Below are 13,050 nucleotides of genomic sequence, written 5' to 3' on the forward strand. Positions count from 1 at the left end.
CAAAATAGTTGTGTTCTTACAAAAAAGGCTGTCCCCCCTCCTTTAATTAATTGTTATTTTTCTACAGGCACATGAAAAGAGCTTGAAATTTCATTTTGATAGCATTGAAGTAGCAATAGAGTAACAGTCAGCAAATATTAACAATGAAAGGTACTAAATTTAATGAATAGCAGCATGTTACTTTTGAAGAAAATTATTACATGAGGAGAAAGGAACACAGCGTCTAGCAGTTATATATTATTCCTACTGAAAATTCAACAATTCATACCAAAAATAAATATCTGATGCTAGCAATAAAAGTGAAGATCACATGACAACAGATGAAGCGACCACAGGAAATTTAATGACAATAATACAGTTACCTGTTCCATCAACACTCAAATGTCCAACAATATGTGAAATATCTGCTCCGACTGGTCATAATGAGCTACAAACAGTTCAAGAAGCTATGAATTCAGATTAATGAAAACAATGAACAGAAGTGATGAACTGATACATAACAGTACTGCAAGGCAACCAGAATTGAGGTTTAGAAGACCTCTCTTTAGAAAGAGAGAGATGATGATGATGATGATGATGATGATGATGGTCTCTGAATCAAAACCTTGGAAGGCCAATGCCAGAAATAAAAGTCAGTAAACAAATTGAAGAAATAATAATAATAATAATAATAATAATAATAATAATAATTGTAAGAAATAGTAAGAATGGTCAGTACGCATTTGTGCCAAAACAGAATGGATCTGCGATTGCAGTACCACCAATAAATTGTACTGTATTGTCATGCTTCTTGCTTGTAAAATAGCATGCTGAGTGCAAAACAACTTTCACAGTAACAGGTGTCTATGATATTGAACAGAACTTGTACAAATTTAATAAAGATGAGTGGTCCAACTCACACACAACAGAGGAGCACAATCTTTAAGGGAAATAGTGTATTTGTCAACAACCGGGTAGGGCTTACAGTCAGCCAATTGAAAGACATTAAGGTCACACACAGGCTATATTCATTATAAAATCATTGCATACACTACTTGTTATAATTTAGAGGGGGCTCCAAAAACCAGACATATAATGGATGGACCAAGAAGCAAACATATACTTTCCAACAACATTCACTGTATACATGCATATCATAATCCAATGAAGAAAAGGCAGGAAGATGAGAGATTATTAATCTAATTAATGAAGATAATTAATACCAAAATTATAAGAGTTTCCCACCAGGGCATAAAAGCTACACACTTAATATCAGATTGGTCAATACTGTATCTAGCATTTGCTCATTATGATAATCTGTTTTCAACAACCACTGAAATTTTCTGCACTTTTCAGGACTTCATCCTTTCTGGTATTCAATGCGTTTTTGTTCCCACATCACTCTCTCACAATCTTATATTCATAAGTGAGCATAATTCAGACCTGACATAGCATTTCTACTGGCTCCTGTTATGTTTTGTTGCAGCCGACTAACATAAAAAATTATTTTTTCTAATTTATACATTTATTCACAAATAAATTAAATCATTTTGAAGAAGACACTGTTTCAGATAAACTTGCATTTAAAGCCACAGAAAATAGATAAGACAGCATAATCAGTACTTTTTTTTTACTTTTTAAAACAGTCTTTTTATTGCACTACAACCAAAAGGTATTTACAGTGTCATGCATTAAACAGTTAATTCTGCATGTAACCAGAACAAACATGATCAGCAGAATCTTTTCCACGACTCATATAGCAACAAACTCCATATTCCAGCATACATACAGATCGTCACTTATTACAATAACATAAAAGAGCTCTCAAATGTATACAATATTTATAAATTAATATGAAACAAATGAGCCACAGATATGTAAAGAATAAGAAACAGGAAGATACACAACCACCTTGCAATGTAGATTAACAAACAACTTTGATCTTACAAACGCACGGCGATTCTGTAAACCAAGTTGCATCCACTACTTAGTTTCCAAACACTTCTCATCTTACTTTCTTTGGACCAAATATGAGATCAGCATCTGGTGCACCTTTTGGGTGCTGATATTTATGTCTCCGTTCCCGGTTGAGGTTCATGAAGGCTGGACGTTGTGCCTGAAGCAGAAAGTGCAGTTATAAATTTCAAAATAATAACCAGCATGTTACATTTGAGATCTACAAGAAACATAATGGAAAATTCTGTTGCCATGCAAATAGTATGTTTATAGGTAAATGGATAGCCTGAAATGCACTCGGGGGGGGGGGGGGGGGGGGTTGTGTTACTTTGTCCTTCTACTTTATTTTCCATTGTTTGTACTTCTGACAGTAAAAGTGATACAAATTTTCACACAAATTAATACACAGGGTGAGACAGCTAAGACAGGCCACCTCACTGACAGGAAATGTAATTCAAATAACAAAGTAAAAATAGAACAGAACTTGAGGATGGAGAATAGTCCAGAATACACGAACAATACAAACATAAGATATATCAAGAACCTTTTTGAAATGATAAATACTAAACAACAAATAATTGCTGGTGGTCTGATTTGAACTGGCAACCTGGAGCATGCCACCCAGTGGGGTAATCGCTACAATATAAACTGCATGCAGCACAGCTCGTGGCATTGTTCCCTCTCCTGGAGAAACAAAGACCCACTGTTCTAGATCTTGTCAACGGTCCTCTGTATGGCAGCACTGGTGGATCCTTGCATTCTAGTCATGTTGTCACTCATTGTACGAGAAGCCCCATAATCAACTTGCACTTCCAGAAGACTGTAGTAGGACTTCATATGGAGGACACACATAACATGCTTTTATGTCTCTGCGCTTCTTTCTTCTTGATAATGGGCCATAATACTCCACTTCACATGTGACGTCTGACAAGTGACGAAGGATATGTTACCGCTCAAAGCAATGATTTAGTAACTTCTCTGATGATTCCACTTTCTTCACAGGCATAAAAATTCATACCTAGTCTCCCAGGCTCTACCTCATTGTCTGGTGATTGGCAATACAGTGTTCTTGGTCCTCATCCTGGGTGTCCACTGTACTTATGCAAGCCAGCTGTCTTGCTGCTTCGATCCTGGTGATGAAGAGTTTCATGTAGTCATCCTGAGTGCCGTGTGCTTGAAATGGGAACAATGTATCTACTGTCATTTTGGCCTTGTGTCCTTGGAGCATAAACAATGGCGAGAAGCATGTAGTTTCTTGCTTAGCTGTGTTGTATGACAATGTCATGACAGGCAGTATGTTATCACAGTCTCTCTATTCAGCATCAACATACATTGGGAGCTTATCTGCCAATGTCTTATTACAGCATTATGAGAGAGTCCATTTGACTAAGGTGACAGGCAAATTTAAGATGCTGCAAAGGTGATAGCTTATGCTCTCACAGTACTCTCCAAGACTGAGATGACTGAAGTTGTCTGGCCCATCAACAACTATTTGGATGACAACCTATGCATCATTTTGAAATCACACTGTGAGCAATGATGATGACTGTATGAAAATCCGTTTAACAGAGACACCAGCTATGCCCTTAACAATGCATGGAAGCACGCACTTGTTAAAGAAAGAGCCCAGAGGAAGACTTCCTGTAGTTCCCTGCCTGATATGAGTGATGGCACTGCAAGGGACCCTGAATACAGAGTGCAGCCATAATCTATGGACACAGAGGGCAACATCTCCATACATGCCATTTCCATGATGTAATTCAGCTACTTGGACGCCATCCTCGGCATAAAAGTGGCAGCCTTGCCAGTTTCATGACAGTCAGACTTAGCCCCTGACCATGACGATTGAGGCACTCATTGAAAGATTGGGATTTTATCTGGATTTGACATGGCAAGTAAACAGAACTTTTTACCCAATTTCTGGAAGGTTCTCGAAAAGTAATATTCATATTTTCTCAAATATTTGATGTTCATGGAAATAACAGCACTCTCCATACAGGATTCCTGTTTTGTCTGTACACGTGTGATTTCCGTGCTAAGTATTCTATTTCACTAAAGACATGGCTTTCAGATTTGGATCTGATTACGGCTATGACATGACACAACACTGTTCAGTAGAGGTGCCTTGTACTTAAAAGCCTCTTCATCACCATCACTCTAATTAGGTAACATAAAAGCTGTCACCTGCATTGTCTGGAATAACAATAAAAACAGTACATCATTCCCAAGGTCCATATATTCAGGAGACTAATGGATTCCAAGCCATTCATTACATTATTTCTTGGGTGGCAAAGAGGTTCGTTTTTGGATTCAGGCAGTGGCCTGCACTCTGAACATACTTCAACATGGTTGTCGGGCAGCTTAAATATTCTTCAAATGTCTTCAGGGTAGGAGGGAGGGGGGATAGTTCATGAATTCTAAGAGGATGACAAGATATAAATTTATATAAACACAATCAACAATGTAATACAGGAATTAGCCAAATTTTTCAAGGAATGAGAAAACTCTTCAGTTTAAACTTGAAAATTCATGGATTACTACTAAGATTTTTTAATTCTTGTGGTAGCTTATTGAAAATGGATGCAGCAAAATACTGCACGTCTTTCTGCACGAGAGACAAGGCTGTGTGACCCAAATGAAGACTGAATTTTTGCCGAGTATAAACTGAGTGAAAGCTGCCAATTCTTGGGAATGGATAACTGTAAAAACTGAGTCTTACTTTCATTTAGCATTAGTTTATTTTCTGCAAGCCACGAACTTATATCTTGAATTGCACTATTTGTGTTGCACACAACATCCTTTACTAGCAAGCCAGTGTCATCATCAAACAGAAATATTTTAGAATTACCTGTAATACTAGAAGAAATATCACTTACATACATAAATATGCAACAGGAGTGGCCCCAGCGCTGATCCCTGCCCCCCCCCCCTCCCCCCCCAATTTAACTGTGCTCCACTTGGACCCACATTGTGTACAGAATGACCTTTTGCTGTCTGTTCTTTAAAGTAAGAGATGAACCAACTGTTGTGAGCAACTCCTCGTATTCCATAACGCTCCAACTTCTGGAGCAGTATTTTGTGATCAACATAATAAAATATGTTACTTAAATAAATAAATAAAAAAATATGCCTAGCATTCAAAACCTCTTATTTAATCCATCCAATAACTTATAGAGAAAAGAGAATACAGCATTTTTAGTTATAAAACCATTTCTAAAACCAAACACTACATTTCACTGCATATTACGTGAAATGAAATGACCAATTACAGCCTTTTCAATAAATTTACCAAACACTGATGGCAGAGGAATACATCTAAAATTGTCTACATTATCCCTTTCTCCCCTTTATGAAGCAGCTTTACTACCAAATATTTTAACTGTTCAGGAAACTGAGCATTCCTAAAGGAAAAATTAAGGCTAAATACAGGGCTAGCATGTGCAGCACAGCACTTTAGTATTCTGCTAGACACTCCATCGTATCCATGAGAGTCCTTAGTCTTCAGTGATTCAATTATTGACTCACATCTCCACCTTGTCAGCATCATGGAGGGGTATTTCAGATGTAAGCCTAGGAAAGCCATTTTCCAAAAGAATTATATGATTCCCTGTAGAAATTAAGTTTTTATGTCATTCAGATAGCAAAGATACGCCACCCATATACTGTGTCAATGCAAGTTGCCCATCATAAGTTTGAAGGTGACTGGAGCATTATGTAGTCTCAATGGCATAACTTTTAACTCTGAGGCTGTTCAGAGTTATGAAGGCAGTCTTTCCTCGATCAGCCTCATCAACCTGGATTTTCCAATAGCCTGTCTGCATGTTCTCAGTTGAGAAGTATCTTTTTCCTTTTCAGCAGCCTAGCATGTTGTCAATGTGCTGCAATGGATAGACATCTTTTTTTTGGTGATTTTGTTTAGTCGAAAATAGTCAATGCACAAAAGCTACCGTACCACTGGGTGATTTCACCACCACACTGTTGAATTTGAGGTTGGCGTGTCTGCGTGGCAACGTCCTTCAGGGAGTCAGATGTAGCAAGAACAGTACTGTAACTGCCAGATGGTAGAACACAAGGTTTGTGACTAGCCAATAACTTGTCAGCGATTGAGCAAGGCACTTTTTCCTTTACCCACATCTCCTGGACAGCCCGCTAATCGAGTTGAATGGGACAATCTCGAGAGGAGGCAGTATGGTCGCCGTTTAAGTTGTTACAGTGGGGAGTAGGAGGTGGACAATCACCCTTGTGAGCATTCCCACCACATGTTACACATTTGGCCACGTGTCAACAGGACATTTGAGTGTGGTTGAAACGAGGACACTGGTAGCAACACATTGGGTTTGGAATGTACAGCTGAACTGTGATAACTTCATAGCCTGCTTTGATCTTGAACAGAAGCACCACTGTATCAAAAATGAGAAAAAGAGTGCATGTGTGCACTAAGGATGCATCTATCTTTTTTCATCACCTGATGGGCTGCAATGAGAGCCCGATGAGGTACCTTCGGATTTCTGCCTCTGTCACCCATCGAGCAGCCTACTGTAAATAACACCCTGGGAAGAATTCACGGTTCTATGGGCCTTGACACGAACAGGACAGCAATGGAGAAGCAAAGCAGCATGCAGTTGTTGTTCTTCAAGTCAAAAGTAATCTCCAAAAGTAAAGTGCCATTGTGTAAACGAGAGCAGGATTTCACAGGGCCAGCAATTGCATTAACACCTTTCTGAATAACAAATGGATTTAGCATTGCAAAGGACTGACTGTGCTCAGTATGAGAAACCACAAGGAATTGTGGTGCAGTCGTGAAGGTCTTTGAATTGGGAGCTTTATTCCATTTACGTTCGCTACAAGTTGACTACGAAGAAGGTAATTGGCTCATTGCTAGAAAATCTCCATGATTGCCAGCATCTCAGATTGCGAGCAGCTTCCAACTGGTGGCCCTCCTCAGAGCGCGGCTTGCCCACCTTAGGTGATTGCTCACACCTCTGGCCATAACTCCGGAACACCTGACAGAGGGAGCAATCAGCAATTTGGAAAAAGTAGCAGCTCAGGAAATCACCCCTCCCTGGGCCTGGCCTGTACCAGGGGATACGTGTGAACCCTACCTGTCGACCCAGGTTGGGAATTATGCATTAGGCCGGTATTACACTATCAAATTTCTTTGTCAAAGATATTTGATGGTGTAATAGGAACTTTGTCAAATGTCGTCCAATATTTGATCAAATCTAGGGCCTCGCTGTAGATTTGATCAAAGAAATCGCTTGTCTTCTGTTCACTGCAATGTGACATGTTACCACATGGAGCGCTAGCATCGCTGCAGCGTTCTGTCGTCTGTAGTGTTTTTATAAACATTGCCAGTAAATACAATTGGCGTGTGCCGACAACTACAAAATTAATAGAGATGTATGATGCTGATGAGACACTTTACAACGTGAGGCACCCTGAATACAAAAATAAAATAAGAAGATTGTAGACGAGACCTGACCTGACCTGACCTGACCTAACCTGACCTAACCTACCCTAACATAACATAACCCTCTCCTGTAGCAAGGAATCGGAGTGTTACAGTGAGCCTGTCTTTTGACGATGTAGCAGTTCTTAAGTGAATATTGTGCTTTGTGATATCAGGATACACTTCACTGAGCACATACAGGAATGTATGCTCATCCATTCTTAAGTAATTGATGTACCACTTGACGTCTTCCACTGTAAGCTCACGTAAGAAGTTTTGTTAAATGCTTTTATCGTGCTGTCGTAAAACCCATGGCTTCACCCATATTAGATTAGTTTTTCGTTCCATAGATCCGTGCTGAGGAGATCCTCGTGGATGTGGAACATGTCAATTTTTTTAAACTGAAATAACAATACTAATAGTATGAATAAATACAATACATCATTTGTTTCTATTAAAAATTTCGTCAGTGGAGTAGGAGCTGGCCACTAGTAAGTCATTCAAGCTCCTTTTAAACTGATCTTTATTTGTAACTAAATTTTTTATATTCGCTGGCAAATTATTGAAGATGAGTGTTCCTGAGTAGTGGACCTCTTTTTGAACTAAAGTAAGTGCTTTTAAGTCCTTGTGTAGATCATTTTTGTTCCTGGTATTGTATGTATGAACTGAGTTGTTTGTTGGAAAAAGAGATATATTATTTATGACAAATTTCATTAAGGATTAAATATACTGAAAGGCAGTAGTTAGTATACCCAGTTCTTTGAAGAGGTTTCTACAGGACGTCCGTGAATTTACTCCACAAATAATACGTATTACACGCTTTTGGACTCTGTAAACTTTTGTTTGACTTGAAGATTTACCCCAAAATATTATACCATATGACATTATGGAATGAAAGTATGCAAGCTTTTTCATTTTTATGTTGTCTATGTCTGCTAACACTCGGATTGCAAACAGATTTGTTAAGGCGTTTCTGCAGTTCTGGAATGTGCTCCTCCCAATTGAATTTATTATCAAATTGTAATCCCAGGACTTTTAAGACTGTCAACCTCATATGTATGGTTCCATTTTTCCCCCACTTCTATTCCGCATGTGCACACAATGCAATTGGGGTACGTACAACTGCTGCGGTTAATAACAAGTTGTTGTCAGCCATCTTGAACTTTGACGAAAAATTTGATGACAGTGTAATACCCCTTCTAGTGCTACGTCAAAGATCTTTGTCAAATATATTTGACGGAATATTTGATCACATCTTTGATCAAATCTTTGACAAAGAAATGATGATAGTGTAATACCGGCCTTACCCAGTTACCTGTTACCCGTAAGACGTGTGGGCCAGCCTTCAGGAGTGCACAGGGAGGAAGAAGAAAAAGACTAACTTCAAATGCCGAAACAGAGGGAGGATAGAAGGTGAATGAAGAAAGAAAAAAAGAATGAATAACAGTGGAAAATATTCTGATACAGACTACCGAAAATGCAGAATACAGTTCCAAAAACAGCCACACATTTTCTCCAAGGGAGGGGACAAGGAACAGCAAGAGGATAGGCATGCAGCACTGAAGGGAAAAGATGCTGCAAAGGTTGGAGCCTCGTGGTAGCCAAGCACAAACATGCCAAAGAGCGGTGAGCCCTCTGCGGGGAGGGGGGGTTATCACCAATTATGACTGAAATGGGCACATGACAATTGGCAGTGTACTCTGCTGCAGTGGCAGGGCAGCCTGCATGGTCTCATGAATACTGAGACCTTGTTCGTCATGCCAATGGGAGTGTGCAAATCCGTTGTCTTCCAGGGGAACAGGCCCTTGCCACCTGTACTCCAGGACGGTGGCAGCTCTATTATGCTATGGTGAACATTAGGGTGGGCATCCATGGGTGCACAGGATTTTATGCAAAGCACCATGACTGCCAACAAGTATTGTACTCTTGTTGCAGACTATGTACACCCCTTCATGACAACCATGACATTTTTTGACAAGATAATGCACCATGTCAAAAGGTCAGGTGTGTGATGGATGTTCTCACCCCCCCCCCCCCCCCCCGTCCCCCTCCCATGGCCCTTCTCCATGGAATTTACAGGAATTAAGGGGCTTGCGTGTGCAGATATGGTGTGCAAGTTGAGGAATCTGCAGCCTACATGGTCGCAGAACTGTCTGAGCCTCTGATTCAGACCCTCTGCTCGGCTCTGTACCACAGGTCCCCAATCGATCCTGTTGACTATGCTGCAAATGGTCACCTCCGCTTTCATCTCGCAAGTAAGACTGGCAGCCTCTATCACTTCTGTTAGATACTCGAAACCAGAGAGAATCTCTTCTGATCCAAAGCGACACTCATCATTGGTACCGATGTTAGCCACCACCTGCAGTCGGCTGCACTCTGTGCTCTTCACGGCATCTGGGAGGAGCTGTTCCACATCTGGATTGACTCCACCCGGTACACACACAAAGTGCACATTGGCTTTCTTCCTCGGCTTGGCAAGCACATCCCTCAGGGACCCCATAACGCATCTAACATTGGAGCTTCCAACTATTAATACTCCCACCCTCTGTAATTGTCCAGATATTGCAGGCTGAGAGGTTTCCTCTGAAAAAGGGCAGGCAATGGCATCTGGCTCAGTGACTGTGTTGGCCACAGACAGCACCTGGAATCTGTTTGTCAGATTAACTGGAGAGGCCTTACATGCGGCCCCCTGGGAAGTCTTTCGCTGCCTGCTAAGCCCTGGGGCGACCTCAGTGTGAGCAGTAACAGGGCTCGCCACCGGTGAGGATCGATCGGAAGACTCAGACGTGCTGGATGTATGTTGGATCCACATGGCCAGCCCACAACTGTGGTGCCCATCCACTGCAGCCTCAAGCTGTGTAACCAAAGCCATCACAGCCTGGAGCTGAGAGTAAAGTGTCACCAACTCGGCTCACATCAGCACACAACACTCACAGTCCCTATCCATACTAAAGACCGTGGAAAACTAAAATACCCAGATAAATGGACTGTCGGTACATGCTGCGGAACTCTACTGTAGATACTGACTACAATGCAGGAACCGTATCTAATAAATTAGATTAACAGGCAGAGATTCAAAAACCTATTTTCCGAAGCACTCAGGTGAAACTAAATAATTAGCCCCTGATTAGGAGCTTGTAATATGACACAAAATCAGTTTACTTTCCGACGCCAACAAAAATAAGAGAACTCTGGCTATTAGATATTAAATTAACATGCAGAAACTAAACTGTTAAAGCACACAGATGATATTATAAAATTCGCTCCTGGTTAGGAACTTGTAAAAGTCACAAAATTGGTTACCTCCCTGTTGCTGTGACTATCTCGGCCAGCTGCTGCTGCCTGAAGAAGAATAAGTCTGTCCCCCCACACCCTGGCCAATTGCCAGAAGGCATTGCCATTGTCCATTTAGCTGTGTCGTCTGTCCACCTTGCTTGACAATGTGTCCAGAATTGACTCACGTTTCTTCCTTTTCCATCCTCTCTGCCCTCCGTCTAACCTCCTGACTGCACGTAGCTGCCCTACCCTCTGTCCTACTCATCTCACAAACAGCATTTTACAGTCTCCTGCTCTCCTCCCCCTTCCTGCCCCAGCCTCCCTCCTTACCCTCACCATCCAGACTGCTTCTCCCACCACACACAGTAGCTCGCAATCTGGCCTTAGCAACCAGACACAGTGGTTGTGTGTGTGTGTGTGTGTGTGTGTGTGTGTGTGTGTGTGTGTGTGTGTGTGTGTGTGTGTGTGTGTGAGAGAGAGAGAGAGAGAGAGAGAGAGAGAGAGAGAGAGAGCTGTGTTTGCATGAATGTGGGTGTGTATGTTGTCTATTTCAGAACAAAGCTTTCTGGCTGAAAGCTTATGTATTTAGTTGCCATTATGTTGTGCCTGTCTGCAAGTCAACATCTCCGCTGTATGGTGAGCAGCAATCCACCCTTTTCATAATACTGTCATTATTCCATCCGAGGTTTTCTATTTTCTGTTTTATTTTACTATTTCCCAATGCCTTATTCATCTTTGTCTGTGATGATGTCACCAGGAAGACTGTTAATTTCAGTGCCTATTGGTCATTCTGGTTTTGCACTAGTTGCCCACCCAAATTTTGCAGTTGAAAAAGAGCAGGTGAGTTGCTTCTGCAGACAAGTAAATGTGCTCAAGACATTATTAACCCCATACAGTAGTCTACAGGCCATGTGACTGTTTTGGGACATGCTGAATGCTTCAAGGGTTGATATCAAACAATGAGCACTACCTGATTTCACAAATTCCCACATAACATAGCAGTCTGTTATAGCTATTGCTCCTCGCTGATTCTTATATAAATACTATGATGGCCTAAAGAAGTTAATATCAAACTATGAGGTAATAACTTAAGAAATAACTGAACTGGTTGTGAGGCATTACTTTGCAAATGTGCCCCACACTGTACTAGATAAACCCTATTATTGCTATTTCAGCCGCTTTCGTCGTAAGCATACTGCAAATGGAACAGTTTCCTCGTAAGAACATTTTCGATTTTATGAAAATAGCATCAAAAATGACTGTTTTGTAGTCACTATGAGTACAATTTACTTTGTGTTGTTCTCATTATTATTGACCAAATGAGAGTTTTACTTTAGAATGACAAACTAAAAATTGTCCTCTCACCATACTGTCTTCCTTTTTACAATCCCTACTTTCCTTCTGTATGTTTTTGCGGTGGCACATTTTTGATAATTGAAAACTGTTTCTTCATACAGTTCACTTAAACAATCTGAGACTTTATATTACTTTTAGCTTATGGAAATTCTCTGTGGATGTCCATTTTTTGCATTTTGTGCTCTGTTATTGTCTTCTCATTTAAATTCCTTTGTTTTGGCAGTAGTGCCATGGACAGTGTTCTCAAGCTTTTCTATGTCCATAAAGATCAAGATATATGTTAAGTATAATGCTTAATCTTATAACTACCGATGACACTCCAGGAAAGTGAATCACACCTTGTGAATGAACAGTTTGGAGTACGATTGAGAAAGAAAAATTAATAATAATTGTGACAGCTATTGATTTACAATTTTGAGCTTGCAGTCAATGCAACAGTGTGTTTCATTAGTATCTATGGTATAGCCCTTAAGCCTAGTTACAGAAACACGAGTAAAAGTCTCTCTTGGTATTTTGGCCCTGGGTCAACTTGATAGTGGATCTTTGAGACATGAGCTACATTTTGCACTCTCAAGTCTGCTCAGAGAAACCATCGGCTGTGTAAATGCACTAGTCTTGTGGCTGGTAAAATTAGCAACTCTGCATAATATGTTTGGCAACTCTGTGAATGTCAAGTTGCTTCCAGGAATGGCACAGAATTATCCTGCTAAATTCACTTGATAATTTATTTTCAGCGGCATTAAATAATATGAGTGATTTTCATGTAAGATGTGACATCAGTGTATCAGATTCATGGTTTTGAGTCCAGGAAGGTCATTCCATTGAGAAAATAAAACTACTCTCATCTTTTACACCACAAATTATCTATACTAGCTATCACTACAGCAATGACACGATGGTACACAGCACTGGCTCACTAGTGCAATGGTAATGTGATCACTATCTGAAGCAATGGTTGTAGTAGCTGTGGGTTCAAAGCCCAGTGGAGGACTACTATTCTGCATGTATGTTTATCCTCTTCTTCCAACTCCCAA

General features: G+C 40.5%; 1 protein-coding gene across 3 annotated transcripts in view; it reads right to left on the reverse strand.

Moving 5' to 3' along the window:
• Nucleotides 1-1,561: 1,561 nt before the first annotated feature.
• The window catches only part of LOC126185032 (regulator of nonsense transcripts 2-like), a 229,844-nt gene continuing 218,355 nt past the window's right edge, over nt 1,562-13,050 (reverse strand). For all 3 annotated transcript variants that reach the window (XM_049927771.1, XM_049927772.1, XM_049927770.1), the window contains one exon: nt 1,562-2,095. In XM_049927771.1, the coding sequence (XP_049783728.1) occupies nt 1,985-2,095 (111 nt within the window). In that variant the 3' untranslated portion in view covers nt 1,562-1,984. The remainder of the gene's footprint in view (nt 2,096-13,050) is intronic.

This window comes from Schistocerca cancellata, chromosome 4 (assembly GCF_023864275.1).
Source record: "Schistocerca cancellata isolate TAMUIC-IGC-003103 chromosome 4, iqSchCanc2.1, whole genome shotgun sequence".
NCBI classification, from domain to species: Eukaryota; Metazoa; Arthropoda; class Insecta; order Orthoptera; family Acrididae; genus Schistocerca; species Schistocerca cancellata.